General features: G+C 40.4%; 1 protein-coding gene across 1 annotated transcript in view; it reads left to right on the top strand.

Moving 5' to 3' along the window:
- DNAH7 (dynein axonemal heavy chain 7) overlaps positions 1-26560 on the top strand; it is a 438794-nt gene that overhangs the window by 110091 nt on the left and 302143 nt on the right. Inside the window, exons 19-21 of the mRNA XM_040357086.1 lie at positions 6780-6973; positions 20020-20218; positions 25219-25359. Of these exons, the coding sequence (XP_040213020.1) occupies positions 6780-6973; positions 20020-20218; positions 25219-25359 (534 nt within the window). The remainder of the gene's footprint in view (positions 1-6779; positions 6974-20019; positions 20219-25218; positions 25360-26560) is intronic.

Genomic DNA, 26560 nt, shown 5'->3' with positions numbered 1-26560 from the left:
TCATACCAGTGAGAAACGTAGTGCCTTTCATTTTAAGGAGTTCACCTCACCTCTTCTTATTATGTACTATATGAAGCCAACTGCTCACCCCTCTTTCAGAAACCTAAAAGGCTGCTTGCATCCTGGAAGGGATACCCCTTATTCTGGTTAGGCTGCTTTGCGGAAAAGATGACCCATTTGCCAAAATTTCTGTACCTATTCAAGGTCTTAACCATACAGATTCCATTGTATGTACTTCAGAACCTGCAATGCTGGGTTTTGGGACTTATCTGACACAATCATGGACCTAGAATTGGAGGCATACTTTCTTTCATAGTGGACCTCCAAGGCTGGCTGGGAATTCCGCATTTGCAGAAGTATTACCAAGCCTCTCAAATAACATCTCTCACCAAATATCATTCTACCACTAAATCTCCCATATGTGTATGTCTTCAAGCATAGATTGGGACCTCATACTATTGACAACCCAGTGTGGCTCCCATCATGAGACAGGGCTTTAATGCAAGATTTCATTATGATACATTCACTGAAAGTGTGGGAGTCCTTCCTTTCATCCAGGTTTAAAGGAGCCAAGCAGATCTTACTTGCTTTCACAAACTTGTGACGCTGGATTGCGTTAAATGTTTTAGACACTGAAGACTGAATATAAAGTACCCAAAGCAAAAGACATTTTGTCACATCTCTGATCCGTTCCCTGATGGAATGACCCTGAAACCCTTTGAGCATTAGTGTCCAGATGACCCTTGCTCCCTGAGATTGATTCCATGCTGTTTAATTTGCTTCTCACATGCTCTACACTGTCTCAACATGACTATACACATAAGCAGGTGACATATCTTAACATCATTCTAGAACAAGAACAATAGACTCAGATCTGGGACACCACTAAGTTATGCTCCAAAAACATTCCATCCTTGGAGACCAATTAACGTGTTTTATTGCTGGTACTTATTTCATCCCGAATTGCACACTTTACTTCAAGCCATAAGGGGTTTTGTTTCTCAGATTGTTTAGAACCAGGGACTTATAGCTACATAGCGTGACCTACCCAATTGTTCAACTACTGTGGACTCAAACCTATGACATTTTGGCCAAATTGTTTGGTACCACTATCCCTGCAAAGCTTGGGGAAGCATTCAAAATACCAATTAAGATTAATGACGCATATTCCTATGGAAACCAAACAATCAGTAGTTAAAGCCTGGCTGTCTGACTCTCTTTAATTAGCATAAGTGAAAAATAGGTAACATTAGACTTTCTCTAATGAGAAGCTAACAGAGAAACCTACTGATACAATGTCCTAGTTTCATGGGTCTCTTACTATACAATAATATCACTTGACTTGATCTGCGAGGCATGTGAGCTTTGGCCATTGAGCACGATTAACTATACTCAGGCTCTGAGGCACTCATCTCCCCCTACCCTGAACTCCCTTCTTTTTACCTCTCTCACTTTTACTGTTTCTCTATTATTTTTCATCTATTATTGCTTGTTAAGATAAACAGATCATCCTGATCATTGTCTCGCTGATCAACAAACTAACTTACTCTTTGTGAAGGTTTTGGTATTGACTTTGTTGTCATTTTACTGTACCAAAATATTTCATTAAGTCCTTACCTGATGTGATACCAATAGCTTTGTAAGCCTATCAAAGCCTTTGGGGCCTCAGTGATTTGTGTTCCTGAATAGCAAATAGATCTGCCCCATCATCTTATCACAAAAAAAATCCATGTATGTCCTTTTCCTATTTAAGTGGGTGTCACCTTCTTCATCTACACTGAGGTCCAAATTAAATGAGTCGATGCTGATTTTCTTACATATTACATTCCACCTCTTTTCTATGTGATTACAAACCCTTGGAAACGGATCACACTCCTACATTTTGGCAGAGGTTAATATCCCCCTCACTCCAGGTGACTTTTGTTTGTCTTGCACTTTTGAATGACTAGACAAATGGCAAATATCAAATACTTGATAAGCTTTTTTTGTTTTAGCTGTGAATGATCCAGGATTTCAGTCTGCTAATCATTACACTGTTTGACTTCCCAGCCTTATTTTTATTTTAAGTTTAAATTTTTTACATTGCAAGCCCATTCCTCAGCAACTGTGCATGTGTGCAAAAAATAAAGGGACGGCTCAGTTGCATGTTTCAATGCACCATATCCGCCCCCCCCCCCCAACCAACCATAAGGGTAAACAAGGCCCTCCTGTCAGAGACATCAACAAAAAGAAACCTAAATCCATGTTAAAGGAAATTCCTCAGGAGCAACATAAGTTGTTGGTATCAATCAAGCCTGGAATGTATTATACAGACAGTTTTTATAGCTGGCCCAAACTCTTTAGGCAATGATCGTAATACTTTTGGGAGACTTTAAATGAATCTTTGGTTTGTTAATGCATACAGATGATGATTTACAGGCAGGAGATATCAGTATTTGTTAGCTGTTAAAACTTATATGAGATTTCTGCTTAACTTCCCTAGTGGTAATCCCGAGTGAAGCTCGGGGTGAATTTTCATTAACCAAAAACAGTAACCCCGAGCCACACTCGGGATTGCATCGCAGTCCCCAGGATCCTGCAAACTCCTCCCGCTGTGTCTGCGGGCTGTGTACTTCATCACTGTGCTGGGCTCCATTCCCTGCAAGCGTCGTGACACATGGGGACGGAGCAGGGGAACCAAATTCAAAAAGTGCAAAAAACTAAACACATATAGCTAGATTCAGTAAGAGTTAGGTCGGCGTATCAGTAGATACGCCGACCTTACTCGGAATCTGCGCCGACCTAAGTTTAAGTGTATTCTTGCGCCGTCCTATCTTAGATACTAGACACTAGATATGCCTATTCACGAACGTACGCCCGGCCGCCGCAGTACAGGTACGCCGTTTACATAACGCATTATCAGGCCTAAAGATATTCTATCAAATAGTTGGAATAGTAATGTTAAAGTATGGCCGCCGTTCCCGCTTCGAAATTCAAAAATTTTACGTTGTTTGCGTAAGTCGTCCGTGAATAGGGATTTACGTCATTTACGTCCACGTCGAAAACCAATAGGCCCATGCGGCGTACGTTGCCGCAATGCACACTGGGTTATGTAGGCGGACGGCGCATGCGCCGTTCCAAAAAATCGTCAATCACGTCAGGTCAAAGAAAATTAACATTAAACACGCCCCCTCAGCCTATTTTGAATTAGGCGCCCTTACGCCCGCCCGCTTTAGGCTACGCCGCCGTAACTTAGCAGGCAAGTACTATGTGAATCATGTACTTGCCTCGCTAGCTTACGGCGGCGTAGTGTAAACACGATACGCTACGCCGCCGCAAAGTTAGGACACCCTTACTGAATCTAGCTAATACAGTACACTGTAATCTTACAGATTACATTACTGTATTAAATCATTTGTATCTTCCTTGTGTACCTAATGCTTTGTCCAGTGCACTGTATGCAGTTTTCTATTATATAAACTGTTCTTTCTGCCTGGAAACTTGAGAATGTCCATGGCAACCAAAAATCGTCCCTTTACGTCAAAAGTGTTTTTGATTTTGATTACATTATTGATTCCATTTTTATTATTATTATTATATTATTATTTTTTATAGTTATTTATTATATTATAATTTATGATTTCGTGTTTCACACTGTATCATACCCGGAATGTCTACTAGACTTGTTTGGACAGATTTAAGTGAGTTATTCCTAAGAATTACAGGCCTACAATATAAAACGCCAAATTTCCATGCGAAATAATTTACCGCTTTGAGATGCAAAAATCTGACATAATCATACCGCCAGGGAGGTTAAACAAACTATGCATTTATTATTTGAATTGCAGTGATGAGGTTCATTTTTACATGTGCCCTGCCTGCGTGCACAAATCTGTACACCCAAAAGGACGGAATTCCATCGGAGTAAAAGAGAACATGTTCTATTTCTAAAGTCCGATGGAATTAATCGGAATTACTCCGATGGGGCATACACACGGTCGGAATTTCCGATGGAAAAAGTCTGTCTGACTTTTTCCATCGGAAATTCCGATCGTGTGTACAGGGCTTTAGGAGAAGGAAGAAAAGGACACATTGATAGCACTTGCAGGCAAGAGATTGCTTTTCATCTGGGAGGTGTAAGAAGGGAAAGGCGTTGTTAACCACTTCACCACCTCCTGCACGATTCACTACTGGTGAAGTAAAAAAAAAACACAGATCCCCATGGCCGCCAAAGAATGCCACTCTCGTCATAGGAAGACTTGAGAAAAAGCAGGCAGCTTATAGCTGTAGGATTTTGCTCCTATTTTCTTTTTCTTTTTTTTTACTGCTGCCAGCCATTCCCGCTTACCATATAATCTCCCCCATCAAAAGCAATTTCTGCCAGGGGTGTGAGACAAAAAAACAATAAGGGCAAAAAAAAAGTGCACTTTGTCTTAAATGTATTTGTCTTTAATTTGTCTTTAATTTATTCCAGCCATTCTTTTACTATGTATTCATCCATGTGTGTATGTTTTAAAAATCTTTTTTCATGTATAGTTTTTAATTATATTGGTACATAGGGGAAGTTATTCTCATTACATATACAGGCTCATTAGGGACTGATAATTACATATACAGTATACATTGTTATATATGCTTCCTTTGAAAGGTTTATTTTAAAAATAACTCTGCCACCATGATAAAAAAAATAAACCAAAGGAAATCTGCAAAAGACTAATAATATTTACCAGTCTGATGGGTAGTGACTTCTAGCTTTGCTCTCTTGCAACTGTGTTTCCATCCACCAGCTACAAGTATGTTGTTACAGGATACAGTAGGGGCATACCTATCGATGGGTGTATACACATCTTACAGTAGGGAACCAGGGATCTGACATACCTGTATCTTTATTGGATGCAGATGATGCTTAGGCCACCATAGCTATATCAACAAGAGCGGCTCACTTAGCTTAGGGTAAAGGTTGCCATCATCCTTGTAATTGTATCAACACATTAAAATGGCTCCTCTTAACCGCTTGCCTACCGCTTCCTATACTTATACGTCAGCAGAATGGCATGGCTGCGCAAAGCAACGTACCTATACGTTGCTTTGAATTTGCCGCCATGCGGGCGCGTGCTCGCCACTGGTGGTGCGCGCGCGCCCCTGCTGCAAGCTCCGTGACTGGAACCTGCAGACTCGATGTCTGTCGGTGTCCCGCGATCTTGTCACGGAGCTACAGAACAGGGAGATACCTATGTAAACAAGGTATTTCCCTGTTCTGCCTAGTGACAGCACAGTGATCTACTGCTCCCTGTCATCGGGAGCAGTAATCACTGTCGTGTCACTTGTAGCCCAGCCCCCCTGGTAGTTATCCCCTTCCCTGCCAGTGTCATTTACACAGTAATCAGTGCATTTTTATAGCACCGATGGCTGTATAAATGACAATGGTCCCAAAATAGCGTTAAAAGTGTCCGCCATAATATCACAGTCACAATAGAAATTGCAGATTGGTGCCATTTCTAATGAAAAACGAATTAATAAAAAAAATGCCATAAATATAGCCCCTACTTTGTAGATGCTATAAATTTTGCTCAAACCAATCAATATACTCGTATTGATTTTTTTACCAAAAACATGTAGAAGAATACATATTGGTCTAAACTGAAAAAGAAATTCTTTTTTTTATATATTTTTTGGAGATATTTATTATAGCAAAAAGTAAAAAATATTGCTCTGTCGCTCTTTTTTTGTTTATAGCGTAAAAAAAAAATTATAACTGCAGCGGTGATCAAATTCCACCAAAAGAAAGCTCTATTTGTAGGGAAAAAAGGACGTCAATTTTGTTTAAGTGCAACGAATTGTCAGTTAAAGCAGCGTAGTGCTGAATTGCAAAAAAAACCCGGTCACTGGGCAGCCAAATCCTCCGGGGCTGAAGTGATTAATAGGACTTTTTTATTTTGAAGAATATTTATTGGATTTTTTACATTACATTGGTATTTGGTGAATTAATTTAGATTCATATACAGCCATATACAGTCATGTAAAAAAAACGAAACAAGGATAAAAAGAACATTAAAACCAATAGCACAGTGATTACCTGTATAACAATATTACAGCACCAAGAGGATGTGACAGTACAAAGCCTAGTGCCTGTAGGAGCGGAAGCAACGTTTGGAGTTTAATAGGACTTTTACACGGCAATCAACATATACCACAAATTGGTTCTATAGAATATAAAATGTACATTTTATTGTTCACAATGTTAAATTGTTCAATAATGGTTTCAATAATGTTGAAACCTCATGGAGGTCTTCTTTTAATATTGTAAACAATAACATGTATATTTTATATAACCAATTTGTGGCATATGTTGGTTGCCGTGTAAAAGTCATATTAAGAGGAACCAATTCAATGTGTTGGGGCCACCATAGCCATGCAAGGGAGTCAAATGGGAGTCATCAACCACCAGACTGATAAGTATTAAAAATCTCCTTTTTGCAGGGTGCTATTATTTTAAATGTTTTTTTGATGATAGAGTTTTGAGAGACCCATATTACAATATACAGTTCCTCTTGTCTTTGTGTCCACATTGTAAGGAATTTAAAAACACCAGTACCTGTACCATACCATAAAAGCAGAATTGATTTGCTTCTGTTTTCTTGACTTTAAATGCAATAAACATGCATTCGCTTATCAAATTAAGTTTTTATTTATTTGGGACAGTAAATATGCATAGAACTGGGGATATATAGTACTTGTATGGGTAATACTTATGTATAGTGTCCATACATAATAATGCTTTTTTGTCATTCTATATTTAGGACAAACATGTTCTTTCTGTTGTGATGATTGAAAAAATGTTGGAAAAGTTCAAGAAGTCTAACGAATTATTGGAGCTCATTTTGAAAGGACTTAATGACTACCTAGAAAAAAAACGGTTATTCTTTCCACGATTCTTCTTCTTGTCTAATGATGAGCTCCTTGAAATTTTATCAGAGACAAAGGACCCAACCAGGTAGGTTCTAATATATATAAACTTCCCTGTCATAAGGATAAAAAAAATACAGCCAGGCTTCTATGAAATGCAGAGCATGCTAATTGTTTTTCCTACATTTAAATTTAGTACAGTATTTGGAGCTATTATTTTCTAAAGCCTTTGTAAGCTCATGGCTGGTTTTGGATAATTTAGGGTACAGGTTCATGGTAATGTCCTATATATGACAAGTGATGTTAAAGTTTACACATTCTTACCAACTCTGATAAACAAGAGGCTCCAGCAATGTGTCACACACTTCACAATGACAATCCACCTTGGTTTGTATTTTACATTATGATAGGAATATCTTGTAGGTGCATAGCTGTATTACTCCATTGCTACCACTTACAGGGGTGAAGTCAGAAATTCACATTGAGAGACATGTTATTATACATGATATTTATGGATAATTCTGCTAATGCTGGTTTATTGCTATAACTCACTTATAGCAGGGTTGTATTTAATCTGTGTTGTGTTACTTGTCATATATATAAATAAATAAATATATATATATATACACACACATACAGTATGTATATGTATGTGATCATCTTTACTCTCTAGAATACAGGATTGACAGTTAGGGGGAACTACTAAAGTGCATATTGGGATGATGGGATGATTTTATTATTGTCTGCAATGCTCAGAACTCTCACTAGATGTCAGTGTACTTTTTACACACATATATGGTAATGACTCTGTTGTTACTCAAATAATGTTATTCTTTTCTGCAGTGCTTGATACTATGTTGCAAGAAGCAGTTGCCAATGTTTACTTGCTGATTTATATACTTCCAGCTGTACAATAATAGTAATTATTTTTCTACATGGGGATCATACGTGGAATATCATGGCTACACATTCCAAGGAGGATATGTAATCTATTTCTGATAAAAAAATATGTATAATTATTTTTTCTACATGGTGATTATGGGTGGAATATCATGGCTAAACATGCCTAGGAACATAGTTGACCTGTTTCTAAAAAGAACATGGGTATAATAATTTTTCTACATGGGGATTATGGGCAAATATCATGGTTAAACATTCCAAGGAACATATTTAACCTATTTCTGATAGCAATATACATATCATTTTCCTACATGGGAATTATGGGTGGAATATCATGGATACACATTTCAAGGAGCATATTTATTTTACTTCTGATAAACATATATAAAAAAATATTTTTCTACGTGGTAATATCACGGCTAAACAAGCCTAGGAACACAGTTGACCTATTTCTGATAACAACATGGGTATAATTCATTTTCTACAAGTGGATGATAGGGAGAATATCATGGCTTTACATCCCAAGGAGCATATTTCTGATAAAAATATGTGTATAATTATTTTTCTACATGGAGATTATGGGTGAAATATAATGACTACACATTCTAAGGAGAATATTAAACCTATTTCTGATAAAAATGTATAATCATTTTTTTACATGGGGATTATGGATGGAATATCATGGCTAAACAAACCTAGGAACACAGTTGACCTGTTTCTGATAAGAACATGGCTATAATATTTTTTTTGGGGTAAATGCCCCGGCATCTAATGGAGCAAATGTACATCAGGCACCGCCCCCTGCCACCTCCGCCACATTAGTACTGGAAGAGAGGCAGGAGAGCGGATGGCAATGGTAAAGCTGCAATAATGGCACAGGTCGGGCTGCATTATTGGCAATAGTCAGGCTGCATTATTGACAATGGTCAGGCTGCATTAATGGCAATAGTCAGGCTGAATTAATGGCAATGGTCAGGATGGATTAATGGCAATGGCCAGGCTGCATTTTATTGGCACTGGTAAGTCTGAATTTCTTTGGCACAGGTCAGGCTGCATTTCATGGGCACTGGTAAATATTTTAGTACACTATTTGGTTCATAATTATGTAGAAAAATAATTATACATATATTTTTTATCAGAAATAGTTTAAATATGCTCATTGGCATGTGTAGCCATGGTACCCCCCCCCCCCATAATCCCCATATTGAAAAATAATTATACCCATGTTCTTATCAGAAATAAGTCAACTGTGTTCCTAGGCATGTGTAGCCATGATATTCCACCCATAATCCCCGTGTGGAAAAATATTTATACACATATTTGTATCAGTAATAGGTTAAATATGCTCCTTGGAATGTGTAACCATGATATTTCTCCCATAATTCCCATGTAGAAAAATAATTATACACATATACCTATCAGAAACAGGTCAAATGCATTACATAGAATTTGTATCTATAATATTCCACCTATTATCCCCATGTAGCAAAATAATTACTATTATTGTGCAGCTGCATATATATATCTCAATCAGCAAGTAAAGCGTTAAACATTAGCAACTGCTTCTTGCAGGAAAGAATAACATATTTTGAGTAACAACAGAGTCATTACCGTATACTGTATGTGTGTAAAAAGTACACTGGCATCTAGTGAGAGTTCTGAGCATTGCAGCCAATAATCCAATCATCCCATCATCCCAATATGCAGTTTAGCACGTCCCCACTTAAGACACAGTACGTTATGTTGTAGACTATATTTTTTGAGATGTGGATTGAGGTTAAGTAGACCCTATGTAGTATATGTATCTTAAGTATGCTTTTCAGGGACCTTTAGTGAAATCCACCTAGCTATGAGCTATAAGGGCATTCTCCCATTCAGTATCATCCAAGGGGCCCACATCAGTTTCCAATAAGGCTTTTTTAAGGTATGATGGTGTTCACACCTGTGAAGCAAGTAACTGTTAATACATTCTAGTAATCCATTTATAAGTGAGTGGGACAGCTAAAGGGTCAAAGGTCAGGGTCAATCTGGTAAGTTTCTGATAGGATCTTGAAATTGAGTTTGTGAAGCATGTTGAAGCTGGATGTCTTGGAAAAACTTATGATTTGGGAGTTGAAATTCTGCTTTAAGTTTGTAAAAGGATTTCATGTTGTAATTTTCATAAATGTGGCCTGATCTAGAGATTTCCAGGCTATACTCTTGTAGGTAGATTCACGTAGGGGCGCCTAAAATTAAGGTCGGCGTAGCCTAGCGTGTTTACACTACGCCGCCTTAAGTAAGAGAGGAAAGTACATGATTCAGAAAGCACTTACCTCCTTACTTAGGGCGGCGTAGTGTAAACACAGCGGGCGTAAGGGCGCCTAATTCAAATGGGTTGGGGGGGGGGCGTGTTTAATGCTAATGAGGCTTGACCTCACGTTTTTTGAAGTTTTTTCTAACTGCGCATGCGTCGGGCGCCTACATTTCCCAGGACGCATTGCGGCTAGGTACGCCGTACGGGCCTATTGATTTCGACGTGGATGTAAACGACGTAACTCCCGATTCGCGGACGACTTACGCAAACAACGTAAAAAATTCGAACCTCGCGGCGGGAACGGCGGCCATACTTTAACATTGTTATTCCACCTCATAGGTGGAATAACTTTAGGCCGCCTAAGGCCTTACGCAAACAACGTAATTCGACTTCGGCGGCCTGGCGTACGTTCGGGAATCGGCGTAAAAGCTCATTTACATAATCTACTCTGGCTGCAATGGAAGCGCCATCAAGCGGCCAGCAGAAAAATTGCAAGCTAAGATAGAACGGCGCAAGCCGTCCTATCTTAGCTTTGTTTAAGCGTATCTCTGTTTGAGAATACGCTTAAAGCGGGAGTTCACCCATACATTTTTTTTTACCCTTAGATTGATGCTCATTTTGTCTAGGGGAATCGGCTAGTTGTTTTAAAATCCGAGCAGTACTTACCGTTGTAAAAAGCGATCTTCTCCGCCGCTTCCGGGTATGGTCTTCGGGACTGGGCGTTCCTTCTTGATTGACAGTCTTCCGACAGGCTTCCGACGGTCACATCCATCGCGTCACGAGTAGCCGAAAGAAGCCGAACGTCGGTGCGGCTCTATACTGCGCCTGCGCACCGACGTTCGGCTACTCTCGGAAAATCGTGACGCGATGGATGCGACCGTCGGAAGCCTTTCGGAAGACTGTCAATCAAAATAGGAATGCCCAGTCCCGCAGCCCATACCCGGAAGCGGCGGAGAAGTGCGATCGCTAAAAAGGTAAGTACAGCTTCGATTTGAAAAAAACTAGCCGATTCCCCTAGACTAAATGAGCATCCATCTAAGGTTAAAAATAGCAATTTCCGGGTGAACCTCCACTTTAAACAAACGCCGGCGTAGATTCTGAGTTAGGTCAACTTATCTACTGATAAGTTGGCCTAACTCTACCTGAATCTACCTATTGGTGTGTGAGTAGCAGGTATTCAGATGAGAGGTTTTTGTGCCAAAGGAGATTGTAAGTGTGAGGAGGCAGGTGATGGATTTTTTGAGAAAATAGCATGTTATGTATTTTGAGTGTTTAACTACAGTGTACAGTATCTGTTAACAGTTCAGGTGGTATGACACAATGGGGGTTATTTACAAAAGGAAAATCCACTTTGCACTACAAGTGCAAACTACAAGTGCAAAGTGCACTTGGAATTGCACTGAAAGTGCACTTGGATGTGTAGTCACTGTAGATCCGAGGGGGACATGCAATGAAAATAAAAAACAGCATTTTAGCTTGCACATGATTGGATGATAAAATCAGCAGAGCTTCCCCTCATTTCAGATCTATCCCTCAGATTTACAGCAACTGCATTTCCAAGTGCACTTTCAGTGCAATTTCAAGTGCACGTTGCACTTGTAGTTTGCACTTGTAGTGCAAAGTGGATTTTCCTTTCGCAAATAACCCCCAATATCTCTTGGAAATAAAATATAAGAGGTCTAGGAGTTGAATCTTGTCTGATACACATGAATGCAAGGTAATTCTGAGCTCCTCCAGTATGGTATATGTAGGAGTTGCAAGGCTATATAATAGCAATTAAAGTCTGGCAACACCAGTCCTCCTGGTCTAATGGACTTTGTACTGTAGATCAACTTGGTTTGTGCCTGCTCCCACCCCACAAAAAAGTTTTAAGAGACACCAAATTAATAAAGTACTTGAAAATGTTAGATGTATTGGAGAATGTCACAATATGAACAAGATTTTGGGTAATAAGATCATTTTTAAATTAGTGTGGTCCATTAATTCCAGGGGGAGTTTTGACCATACCTGTTTTTGATTTTGATGGTGCATTTTAACTGATTTAAAGGTCATTGATAGGTAATCCAAAACCTTTTTGGATACCCATATCCATGGTACTTGATAGTGCTAGTTCTCATGACTGGAACAGAGTCATGTTCTCGAGTGATTCGAAAATGGTCTAAAGCAAAATGTGAAATTTAGTCCATTTTATGGACAGGCCAGAAAATGTGCCTAAGTGATCAATGATGTTTAATGCAAGCTGCAGAGAGGGGCTCTGGTCTGACAAATACAGGAGCATATCATGAGCATACAGATGGGTCGTGTATTGATCCCCAAATATACAGTGAATGAGAATGGGGACTTCCCTGTCATGTGCCCCTGTTTAATGAGAAGGGATGAGAATAAAGAATCAGAGTCTTTAGAGCCAAAGCTAAATTTCAGAAGGGCTTGCCACAGGAAGGGTCACACAACTGAGTCAAAGGCATTGGCAGCATTCAAACTATCACCCTAGTACTGTGCTGGTCATGAGCCACTTGTAGATTTGTATATAAACATTGGGTTTTCTGGATAGTGTTTTACTCATGATGTTTTCAGGCATTTTAATATTCAAAGAAACATACAGTTAGGTCCATATATATTTGGGCACAGACACATTTTTTTATTTTTTTCCAGGTATTCTCCAAAACACATTCAAGCTATAGTTATATAATGGATATGGGCTGGCAGTACACACTCTCAGGTTTAATTTGAGGGTATGTACATCCAAATTGGAGGAAGGGTTTAGGAATTATAGCTATTAAGAATAGCCAACCCCCTTTTTCAAGGGACCAAAAGTAAATGGACAATTGAATCAAAAGCTGTTTCATGGCCAGGTGTGGGCTACTCCTTCGTTATTTCTTCATCAATTAAGCAGGTAAAAAGATCTGGAGATGATTCTAAGTGTGGTATTTGCGTTTGGAATCTATTGCTGTGAACCTACATCATGCATTCAAAGGAGCTGTCCATCCAAGTGAATCAGGCCATTGTAAGACTTTATTAGGAATAGCCAAATCAACAGTTTGAAACATTCTGAGGAAAGAAGAACGCACTGGTGAGCTCAGCAACATAAAAAGGCCTGGATGTCCACAGAAGACAACAGTGGTGGATGATCGCAGTATCCTCTCTATGGTAAAGAAAAACTCATTCACAACATTGAGACAAGTGAAGGACACTGTTCAGGAGGTGGGCGTATCATTGTCAAAGTCTACAATCAAGAGAAGACTTCACAAGAGCAAATACAGAGAGTTCACCACAAGGTGTAAACAATTCATAAGCCTAAAGAATAGAAAAGCCAGATTAGACTTTGCCAAGAAAACATCTAAAAAAAAACATCTAAAAAAGCCAGAGCAGTTCTGGAAAAGCATTCTTTGGATGAATAAGAAGGGTCACAAAAGGAAAACATTTTTTTTTGCTGAAATGACTGTTTACAGGGTATAGAGACATAAAAGTTAACTGATTCCTTTTAAATGATTGAAATGATTAAATGATTAAAAATAGATTAAATTCAATCATATAATGTGCCTACAGTCTAACTTTTGTTTTTAAACTGGTTTCATGTTTCTGTGAAGTAAAGAGACCCTCAGAACAAAAACAAACAAATCCAGGGCAGTGTTTTGTTTTTAAAATGAATCTGATTGGTTCTGTTAAGTTTTAGACACACAATAATGACAGCTTAGACCATCGTAAAAAAGCTCTCAGTACTGTGGTTATAAGGAGCCAGACAACCAGGAAGTGTGGAGATCACAGCAGAATTACAGCAACTTCAAAGCAAAAACGAACAATGAGGACATGAAACCAGTACTGCAGTAAGGTAAAGGAAGCTATTTAGCTAAAAAAAAAATCCTTTAGTGATCCTTTAATCTATACCAGAATGACAGGAAGAAAACAAGCGGAGAGAAGGCTTGGAAAAGCTCATGATCCAAAGCATACAGTGACATCTGTAAAACATGGTGGGGGCAGTGTGATGGCATGGACATGCATGGCTTCCGGTGGCACTGGGTCATTTGTGTTTATTGATGATGTGACAGAAGACAAAAGCAGCCGGATGAATTCTGCAGTGTTTAGAGATATACTATCAGCCCAGATTCAGCCAAATGCACCAAAGTTGATTGGATGGCGCTTCACAGTACAGAGGGACAATGATCCAAAACACACTGCAAAAGCAACCCAGGAGCTTTTGAAGGAAAAGAAGTGGAATATTCTGCAATGGCCGAGTCAATCACCTGATCTCATCCCAATTGAGCATGCATTTCACTTGCTGAAGGCAAAACTAAAGGCAGAAAGAACCACAAACAAAGAACAACTGAAGACAGCTGCAGTTAGAGCTTAGCAAAGCATCAGAAAGGAGGAAACCCAGTCTTTGGTAATTCCCATGGGTTCCAGACTTCAGGCAGTCATTTCCAGTAAAGGATTCTCGACAAAATATTAAAAATTAACATTTTATTTATGATTATATTCATTTGTCCAATTACATTTGAGCCCCTGAAAATGGGGGGACTGTGTATAAAAATGTTTTCAGTTCCTAAAATGTGTACTTGATATTTATGTTCAACCCCTTGCATTAACCTGCCTGGCGGTATTCCCGAGTGTGGCTCAGGGTGAGATTTCTGTGCTACTATTGGTAACCCCGAACCACACTCGGGATTCCCTCACTGGATGCTGGAAAAGGTTACTTACCTTTTCCCTGGGATCCAGCGATGTATTTCCACAGTGCACGGCGGCCGGATGTTCCGCCCGATGCACTGTGTTCACCTTATTCCCTTCCCTGCGAGCGTCGTGATGCAGGGGGGCGGAACGGTGCCAAATTCAAACAGTATGAAGTCAAAACACAGTAAAACACACTGATACTATTGGATTACAATAAAAAATAAAATACAGTGACCTTAGTTTGCCCCCCAGTGCTTTCTCCAGTGCCCTTGTCTGCAGACTTACTGTACCTTGTGTCTGTAAACTGCACAGCAACCATAGCATCAAAAAAGCGCGCCTCTACCCCACAATCGCTATGCGACCTGCTGGAAAAAAGCGACAGCGATACATAATCGCTTGCAGAGGAGTTGAGTGACAGCGACTCGTGAGGAAATTCGTCATCAGACGCAGAAAGTGATTTGAGCGATGATCCTGCGACTGTGCCCAGCGATGTGCGGACTTGGTGCTCAATTGATTGCGGTACGGAGCACATTTCGCCACCAAGATTTACGTTTACAGGAGCACCTGGGATCAAAGTGGATGTTGAGGATGACAATCCTTTGGCATACCTCCAACTTTTTTTGACGGATGAAGTTCTCGCCAAAATTATTTTGGAGACGAATCGCTACCAGGAGCAACAAGCTGCTACCCATCAGCGATTTTCAAGGAGCAGAAAATGGGAACCAGTAACCAGCGAGGACTATTGGAAGTTTCTTGGCCTTATAATTTTACAGGGAGTGGTGGGGAAACCCCTGCAGAAATGGTACTGGACAACCAACAAATTATTGGCCACACCTTTTTTTGGAGCAGACCTATATTCCAGAGAGAGACATTACTATTGATGAAAGTCTCATGGTCTACAAAGGTAGACTCAGCTGAATACAGTTCATCGCATCAAAGCGCGCACGATTTGTCATAAAGTCATTTATGCTATGTGAATCCAGCTCTGGGTACATCTGGAATTTGGTCCTGTACACCGGGAAAGGGACCAAATTCTGCCAGCGATTCAGCAGTTTTGGAATGGCAATCGCTTTCGGTTCTTTCCTTGATTGAGCCATTGCTAAACCAGGGCTACTGTGTCACCACAGACAATTTTTACACGTCTCCAGAACTCTATGAGTTCCTTCTCCTGAACAAGACGGACGCATATGGGACTGTGAGGCCTAACCGGCGTGACATGCCATCAACCTTTGCCAACAAAAAGCTTGGGGCAGGAGAAGTAGTTGCCTGGCAAAAAGGGAAAATGATGGCACCGAAGTGGCGGGACAAAAAAGACGTGTGCCTTATGAGTACCATTCATAGCACCTCGACCGCAATGGTACACACCAAAGGTGGAAAGAATGTGATAAAGCCACAGGTTGTGTTGGGCTACAACCACACCATGGGAGGTGTGGACAGAGCTGACCAGGCCATGACCTTTTATCCAGCCATGAGGAAGCAACAAAAAAAATACTATAAAAAAAATCCTGGCATCTTCTGGAACAGTGCCTCTGGAATGCCTTCATTCTGATTAAAAAAAAAAAATGACAGCAATCTAAAACGCCAAATTTCCATGCAAAATAATGGTACCGCTTTCAGCACCTAAAATCTGAAAGAATCATACCGCCAGGGAGGTTAAAGCTGAAAGTCTGCACTTCAAATTCATTTGGATTGTTTTTAGTTTTAATTTTATCCTGGTGGCATACAGAGACAAAAGTATGAAAATTGTACCTGTGTCAAAATATAAATACCGGTAGGCCTAACTGCATTCTTGTTACCTTAATAGGTGACAAGAATGCAATGAAGATTAGCTGACCTCGGGAATATCTGCCAAACAGATAAGGAAATAAACAATAAGGCTGATTTACTAAAGGAGCTGGGGATCTTCACACAATACATTCTTATCACACAATATATTCCCTTGAGTTTTCCAATCAAGTGAAAAGCAAATTCCTGTTGAATTATTTGATCTGCACAATTGGGTACCTAAAGAGAATAGCAATTAGTTTTTCATATGATTAAATAAATGAAGTGAAGTGAAGATTCCCAGCTCCTTTAGTGATAAGCATCTATAATATGTCTGTATATAAGAGTAGGGTAATACCTAAAATTACTGTCCAGCTTAAAAAAAAAAATTACTTCTAAAGCTGATGCCAGTAAAAATAATTGGTCCATTATAGGCTATAGGTTAGAAGACGTTGGAATAAGCATGACTGGCACCCAGTATATAATTTGGCTTATGTGCTACAATGTTGTTTTTCTCCAGACCGCTGAACAGTACATTCAGATACATTGCATTGGGTGAAAATATATAATACAGTGGTGTATTTAGGTTTTGTGCTGCCCTAGGCCTGACTAAACTCGTGCACCCCCTAATTTAAATATGACACACCCCTTTCTGTCAAGACCATGCCCCTTTCCGTTTAAGACCCACCCTAAAAAAATCAAGTGGGGACACTAGTTCTGAGGGCCAGGTGGGGGAAAATGGATTCCCTTAATTTGCATAGATTTCCTCTCACTTCCTGTTTGGCTATGGTTTAGGAAGTGAAGGGAAATCTCTGCAATGGGACGGGGATGGTAAAAAATAAACTGACATGGGCTATAACGCTCCCTAAGGCCTCGTACAGACGGGCAAACATGTACGATGAAAACGGTCCGCCGGACCGTTTTCAGCGTACATGTCTGCCCGGAGATTTCTGTATGATGGCTGTACACACCATCATACAGAAATCCGCGCGTACTCGATACGCGGCGACGAGGCCGCGCCGTCACCGTGGCGACATGCGCGGCCCTGGCAGTTCAATGCTTCCACGCATGCGTCGAAGTCATTCGACGCATGCGAGGGATGGCGGCCGCTCGGACATGTACGGTAGGTCTGTACAGACGACCGAACACGTCCGACGGACAGGATTCCAGCGGGCATGTTTCTAAACATGTTTAGAAATATTTGCCCGCTCGGAAAAGGCCCGGCTGGCAAATGTACGCTGGAATCCTGTCCGCTCGGCTGTACAGACGACCGAACATGTCTGCTGAAACTGGTCCGCAGACTCTATCCAAAATGAAAAATGAAAAATAAAGTGTTGCCTATAGTTCTACTTTAAGCACAAATTTCTGATAATCTTATGGAGAGGACTAAGAAGATATAACCATGCCAATGGTGCAGCGGAACCCCCCCCCCCCCCCACAGTTGCAGAATGCCGGCCGCCTGCATACCAGAAGCAGTGCGGCCGCTTTATGGGGGCTCTAGACTAATTTGCCTCTCAGCCAAGTCCGCCCCATAAGACTGCCGCTACACTAACAGTGTAGCGCAAGCTGGCGGGGACTCTTTCCGTGCTGCCCCCCTGCAAAGTGCTGCCCTAGGCCTGGGCCTTGTTGGCCTAGGCCAGGATACAGCGCTGATATAATATACATACAATATATATTTATATATCTCAGTCTGCTTTTTATTGCTTATCCCATAGTTATTATAAAATAAGAATACAGGAGGTAAATGCAGAGTGCAGTGACATGTGCTAAATACCACAGCCAGTCCAATCAATGGCACTGATACTGTGCATGTGCTTCTGAGCTGTCAATGCCTTCTTAAATGAGTGCCACTGGTCTATTAAAAAAAGGCATCAAACCCGTGCATGTGCAGTTCTCTCAAGCTTCTGCAAAATGGTGACGATATTTCACGTGCACTTAGTAGCAGCAGATAGTTCCCAAGATTGCTACCACACATACACATATTATTGCCTCTTTTTTGGAGAAGACAGGGTGGAGTGAACCACCCATGTGTGGTACCACTGTAGACTCTGCAGCATGCGCAGGAGCCATATAAGTTCCAATTTTTTGTGGTTGAGAAATTTGCGGTGCTCTCACCCATGCATAGTAAGCTCCAGATTTCTTTGCAGGTGTAAATTAGCTGCTGTTGTGAAGGGGTGCTCCTAATACTTCCTCTGGCGGCACAGCCCCCCACACTCTCATCACTCCATGAAAAGCCAGAGCCACCCCTCTGCTCTGTCAACACGGCCTCCCAAGTTCTCCTCACTCAACCAGAGATTGTTCCTCCCAGCGTTCCTCCTCCCAGTCTACCAACAAAGTCCACTGGCTCTCAGAACCCCACCAGAGACCCAATGCCAGCACCCCCCCCATACACATTCACATCCAAAAAAAAGGATAATTCTTTCTAGATAAAACAACACCTTGATACTGATGCCGCGTACACACGATCATTTTTCAGCATGAAAAAAAACAACGTTTTTCGGCATGTAGAAAAAACAACGTTTTTCCAACTTCATCATTAAAACGATGTTGCCCACACACCATCGTTTTAAAAAAATGCTCTAGCAAAGCGCGGTGACATACAACACGTACAACGGCACTATAAAGGGGAAGTTCCATGTGGATGACGCCACCCTTGGGGCTGCTTTAGCTGATTCCGTGTTAGTAAAAGACGATTCGCGCTTTTCTGTCTGTTACAGCGTGATGAATGTGCTTACTCCATTACGAATGGTATTTTTACCAGAACGAGCGCTCCCATCTCATAACTTGCTTCTGAGCATGCGCGGGTTTTAAACTTCGTTTTAGCCCACACACGATCATTTTTTACAACCCGAAAAACGACATAGTTTAAAACGTCGTTAAAAAATGCATCATGTTCGAATTTTTTTTTTGTCGTTTTTCAGAACCCGAAAAATGATGTGAAGCCCACACAAGATCATTTTAAATTACATTTTTTTTAAACTTTTTTTTTCATGCCGAAAAATGATCGTGTGTACGCGGCATTACACATGCTCCCTCTGTGTGTGTGTGTGTATATATATATATATATATATATATATATATATATATATATTACAGGGCTTTTTTTCAGGGAAAACTTGGGGGAACTCAGGTCCACCACCTCTGGCTCAGACCCTTTGGTGCCTGCTCACCACAATCACTTGTGAACACAGAAGTCTGGTTTCTGTGTTCACAAGTGACAGCTCTGCACTCTGTGTGTAACCCCCCTGAACTCTACACTCTGTATGTAATGCAATCCTGGTATGTATTGCCCCTTTAAGACCCTTCTACTGTTTGTGAAATCTGAACGGGGTCATAGTTGAGTTCCTGCACCTATTTTCTGAAAAAAAAGCTCTGTATATATATATATATATATATATATATATATATATATATATATATATACAGTATGTATGTGTATATATGTATATGTGTGTATATATATATATACACAGTATATTACACTTTGTTTTTATTTATTTAATTTTCTGCAGGGTACAACCCCACTTAAAGAAATGCTTTGAAGGAATTGCGAACGTGGAGTTTACAGATGTGCTCGACATTACGCACATGAAAAGCAGTGAAGGTGAGGTGGTACAACTGATAAATACAATTTCAACATCCAAAGCCAGAGGTCAGGTGGAGAAATGGTTAGTTGAACTGGAATCTGCAATGATTCAGTCTGTCCTTAAGGTATGTACTGCTTTATACTTCATCTACATATATGATACCATAAATGCAAATTTTCGGTCAGATGTGAAAAAAAGATGTTCAAAGACTGGTTGATTTACTAAAGGTATTTAAGTAAATAATAAATAAAGCTAACAGTAAAGGCTTTTATATTTGCAAAGGAATTTTCCACATAGCTTAGTGAATGAAGTGAAGCTCTGCTTAATCACTTAAGGACCGCCTCCTGCAGATATACATCGGCAGAATGGCACGGCTAAGTAAACAATGCATTTTTATAGCATTTTTTGCTGTGAAAATTACAATGGTCCCAAAAATGTGTCAAAATTGTCCGATGTGTCCGCCATAATGTCGCAGTCATGAAAAAAATCGCTAATCGCCGCCATTAGTAGTAAACAATTTTTTTTTTATAAAAATGCAATAAAACTATCTCCTATTTTGTAAACGCTATAAATTTTGCGCAAACCAATCGATAAACGCTTATTGCGATTTTTTTTTTACCAAAAAATAGGCAGAAGAATACGTATCGGCCTAAACTGAGCAAAAAAAAAAGTATTTTTTATATCTTTTTGGGGGATATTTATTATAGCAAAAAGTAAAGAATATTGCATTTTTTTCAAAATTGTCGCTCTATTTTTGTTTATAGCGCAAAAAATTAAAACCGCAGAGGTGATCAAATACCACCAAAAGAAAGCTCTATTTGTGGGGAAAAAAGGACGCCAATTTTGTTTGGGAGCCACGTCGCACGACCGTGCAATTGTCAGTTAAAGCGACGCAGTGCCGAATTGTAAAAACTGGCCAGGTCCTTTACCTGCATAAAGGTCTGGGTCTTAAGTGGTTAAAGGGGTTGTAAAGGTAAAAATGTTTTCCTCTAAATAGCTTCCTTTACCTTAGTGCAGTCCTCCTTCACTTACCTCATCCTTCGATTTTGCTTTTAAATGTCCTTATTTCTTCTGAGAATTCCTCACTTCCTGTTCTTCTGTCTGTAACTCCACACAGTAATGCAAGGCTTTCTCCCTGGTGTAGAGTGTCGTGCTCGCCCCCTCCCTTGAGGGGGGAGGGGGCGAGCAGAAGAGTCAGGACGCCCACTAACACACAGCTCCTTTCTCTATCTGCTCGTCCCATCCCTCCTCAAGGTAGGGGGCGAGGACGACACTCCACACCAGGGAGAAAGCTTTGCATTACTGTGTGGAGTTACAGACAGAAGAACAGAAAGTGAGTATTTCTCAGAAGAAATAAGGACATTTAAAAGCAAGGATGAGGTAAGTGAAGGAAGACTACACTAAGGTAAAGGAAGCTATTTAGGGGAAACCAATTTTACCTTTACAACCCCTTTAATTCTATCATTCAATCATGTGCAAGCAAAAATACAGTTTCTTCCATTTTCTTTGCACATGATTGAGTATTCTTTGTAAAGTGAAATTCCACCACATTCACTAAACTCTAGGGCAAATTCCAGTGCAACTACTTTTGCAAAGTGAACATCCTATTTGCCTTTATAAAATCAACCCCTATGTACTCAGCTGCTATAATTAATAACATAATATAATACTTTCCGGTAGCAGGTTTCAATTTCAACTGTATAGTATATGGTAATAACCAGGTGGATTTAAAGGGCTAACTTTAGCAGAAACATGATGTTTTGGGGAAAATCCACTAGCTTCCTCTTCCAGTGTCAGTGGTCACCAGTACAGGAAGTGCGGGGAAATATCACTAATGGATACTCAAGCAGAAGTAAAAACCTGACAAAACCTTATAAAAATAGGATGTGTGCTTGGCACTGCTATCTTGTGATTGACTGTATTTGAAGTCATCAGTAAGAAATGTTTAAATATTTTTCCCTATGTGATGCATCTTTTAGTAAATCAAAATAATAGCTTTTACCCTTATAAATTGAATTACTTTTCTGGTTTTTATGATAGTTTTTTTATATCAAATTTGCTGACTATACTAAGTAGTAAACCTTATATAAAGTGATACTAAAGTCTTGTTTTTTATTGGTTTAAAAATAACAAACATGTCATATTTACCTGCTCTGTGCAGTGGTTTTGCACAGAAAAGCCCAGATTTTCCCCTTTTTGGGTCCCTCGCCGGTGCCCTCCACAGTAAGTAGCTTGCTTTGGGGGCACCCAAGCCAAACCGCTGCTCTGTGCGTCTATTCAGACACAGATCCACTGCTCGGTCCCACCCTCTCTCTCTCCTTATTGGATCACTGACTTTGATTGACAGCCCGCTGTGTGTCTCAGCCAATCAGGAGGGAGAGTCCTAGACAGCTGAGTCTCTAATGAGTGTGGTTGTTTAGAAAATCACAGCAACGATTATATTTCTAGAGAGTACTCAGAAGACGTAGCTTAGGAATTAAACAATTGGTGAACTTTTATCCCTTATTTATTGAGAGTGTACTAGTATACTGTATTTTGGTGTGGTACACTAGTTGCTCAACAACTGATAGGATTGCCCTCCAGAAAGTCATTAATATGGCACAGAAAATTATAGGCTGTCAACTTTCCTCTTTGGCTGACATTTTCAAGTCTTGCTATCAGTGGCGGCTGGTGCTCAAAATTTTTGGGGGGGCGCAAAGGAAAAAAAAATTGCAGTCTCACTGTGCCCAAACGCAGCCACTGTTACATGCCATCAAATGCAGCCACTGTGCCATCAATTCGCACCACTGTGCCATGCCATTAAACGCAGTCACTGTGCCATGCCATCAAATGCAGTCACTGTGCCATCAATTCGCACCACTGCGCCATCAATTCGCACCACTGTGCCATGCCATTAAACGCAGTCACTGTGCCATGCCATCAAATGCAGTCACTGTGCCATCAATTCGCACCACTGTGCCATCAATTCACACCACTGTGCCATGCCATTAAACGCAGTCACTGTGCCATGCCATCAAATTCAGTCACTGTGCCATCAATTCGCACCACTGTGCCATCAATTCGCACCACTGTGCCATGCCATTAAACACAGTCACTGTGCCATCCATTGTCACCACTGTGCCATGCCATTTAACGCAGCCACTGTGCCATACATTGTCACCACTGTGCCATGCCATTAAACGCAGCCACTGTGCCATCCATTGTCACCACTGTGCCATCCATTGCCCCAACTGTGCCATCCATTGTCACCACTGTGCCATGCATTGTCACCACTGTGCCATGCCATTAAACGCAGCCACTGTGCCATACATTGTCACCACTGTGCCATGCCATTAAACGCAGTCACTGTGTCATCTATTGTCACCACTGTGCCATGCCATTAAACGCAGCCACTGTGCCATACATTGTCACCACTGTGCCATGCCATTAAACGCAGCCCCTGTGCCATACATTGTCACCACTGTGCCATGCCATTAAACGCAGCCCCTGTGCCATACATTGTCACCACTGTGCCATGCCATTAAACGCAGCCACTGTGCCATCCATTGTCACCACTGTGCCATGCCATTAAACTCAGCCACTGTGCCATCCATTGTCACCACTGTGCCATGCCATTAAACGCAGCCACTGTGCCCTTTAATGGTCGCCGCTGTGCCAATTGTCCCCACTGTGCCCTGTAAATTGCGTTCTTCCCCCCCCCCCCCGCCCGGCACTTACCTTTACTGAAGTCAGGCATCCACGTCCCACGATGTCTTCTCCCGCCCTCGATGACTGACAGGCGTCTCAGCCAATCAGGTTACAGGTAGCCAGAACCGGCCAACGTGATTGGCTGAAACGCCTGTCATCTTATTCAAGGGGCGTACAGTCTGTGTGCTCCGAGAATAAGCTTCCGGGACCCGAGGGCTGTATTGGGAAAGCCTATCAGAGCCGTTGGCTTTGATAGACATTTCCCTACAGCCAACCAGCTGGCGTTATTCAGATGGCCGGACATTGAGCGCCGACCATCTGAATAACAGCGGCAGCGGCGAAAATAACATAGATTCGTGCAATGCATGAATCTATGTTATTTCACTCAGTGGCGGTGAGAGCCAGAGGGGGCGGCGCTCCAGCGCCCTCTATGGACGAACCGCCACTGCGCTATCTAAATAGAACAGAGAGTATTGTGAAGATTTTTTTTCATCCAGGTCTTCATTTTTTTTGAACTGGTGCCATCAGGTAGGCCTTTAAGGAATATTAAGGTGCTGACAAACTGAATTAGAGTGTTTTTTAGGGCATTAAATGCAATTAATATGAATATTCAATCTAGTTTGTAATCACTTTTTTTTTTGCAATAGTGATAGATGGTAGAACATTACATTTTAATGCTGGTTTTAAACTATTGTGGATGTTTAATTCTATAGATTTATTATTTTTTAGATGCTTTTTTGTTTATTTTATTAAATGTGTTGTTTATATGTGTGTAAGGCATTGTGCTCTATGTGGGAGTGGCATAAAAACTTTAATTTATATTATTTTTAATAACAATAAAGGCCATCTATTCTATTCTTTACTATTCAGTTCATTTTTATATGGAGGAACGCCCAACTATCTAATACAATATTTCCTCATATTTGATAAGCCCTTTGCCTGTGTCTGCATAATAAGAGCATAGTATATGGCTGCTTTTGGAAAGTTATGTAAGATAAATCTATATACTGTATATATATATATATATATATATATATATATATATATATATATATATATATATATTTTTTTTTACAACACTAACATGTTACACAGTTTATTTTCATGTAAATTCAGATCCAAACTCATCATCCTGTGTCAACCTGTGTGTTAATGCACCCTATTGTATACTCATTACCACCAATATACAACTGTTTTGTTGTCATACAAAGCATTTACACTACTCAAAGTAAAAATAATGTTGATGCCACTCTACCTATTTGTTTTCTGTAAGCATCATTTTCAAGTTTTCTGGGCAACCCTTTCCAGCTGGACTGGTAGAGCTATAGTATATGAGCAGAAATACTTGAACCATCAAGTTTAATTATTCACGTTTGCTGTAATGAGATAAAAAACTAACATCTAAACACACTGAAATTGAATTTAATGTTTTAAAAGGTTATCGGTGAAGCAATTGATGCCTACCCCAAAACTAGTCGTATAGACTGGGTAAGGGAATGGCCAGGACAGACTGTTCTGTGTGTTTCCCAGTGCTTCTGGACACAGGAAGTGCAAATATCTATTAGGAAAGGACAAAAGGTAGGTCTGTGTGTCCGTTATTCATTTTTTTTCCAGGCATAAACTCTATATTTATTGCAATGGCTATTTGCAACAGAAAATAATTAGCAAACATTGGAAATAAAAATAATATAATAAAATAATACAGATGTTGTAGCATGTAATCGAGGGATCATTTCCATATTGATATCTTTATGTCCGTCTCTATTGTATTAACATATTGTTTAAGGATTCATACTCTAAGCATGAAGCATTCTGTAAATATGTAAAGTAGATAGTGCAGCGCTAGAGGAAAAGTCCAAATAAAGATCATCCAGGTGATTCTCTTATAAGTGACTGACAATATGAGGCATGCAGGTGATATAGCGTGGGTTAGCAGGAGACCTCCACCAATAGTAACAATGGCCGCTCACCTCATTGATAATAAAAAATCGCTTTCCCATAAGGGTCAATCCCAGGCATGTAACAGCATAATCCAAGCAGGAAAGGAATACATCTCAGGTAATATCAGCATGGATGGCAGATCTCAAGTAATATCAGCATGGATAGCAGCCATGGAATCCGATGTAAGAAAAACAAAACATAGTGTTTCTCCGCAATAACCAATATAACATTTAATAGTGAAAATACACTTACATAAAAAGCACTATATCCAGTGCTAGGAATCAAATGCAAACAAAAACGCACAGCGTGGTCCGATAGATGGCAGCGGGTGACGTCACGTACTTCCCTACCGAACGTTGCGTCCCAAGGGCGGGACTTCTTCAGCGGATGTCGATGACATTCTGTAAATATGTTTTAGTCCTGGTTCACACTGGTGCGATTTAATATCTGTCAAATTACATGTCAAATCGGCGGCAATTGCCGGCAATGGCACCATCCTAATCGGTGTGGCGCCACAGCGATTTCAAAAAGTAGGTCCTGTACTACTTTTTGCGATTTCAGCTTGCGAGTTCCATTGACATCTGTGTAGAAACCCGTACAGATATCTGTGAAATCGCAGCTGCAATCAGTACTGACATGCGGGAGTGAAATTGTGCGAGTTTAGCTGAACTCGCAGGGCTTCATTCCCACAGCTCAGTCTGAACCTGGGCTAAATAATGACGACCTGGCTAGAAATACAATTTGTATGGCGTAAAATGCTGCACCTTATGGATTACAGTAAATTGTAGGTAGAATCTAGTAAACATATGCACTAAATATAGAGTTGAGGAAATCATGT

Source organism: Rana temporaria, chromosome 6 (assembly GCF_905171775.1).
Source record: "Rana temporaria chromosome 6, aRanTem1.1, whole genome shotgun sequence".
Lineage (NCBI taxonomy): Eukaryota > Metazoa > Chordata > Amphibia > Anura > Ranidae > Rana > Rana temporaria.
This window is presented reverse-complemented; position numbering and strand designations above follow the sequence as displayed.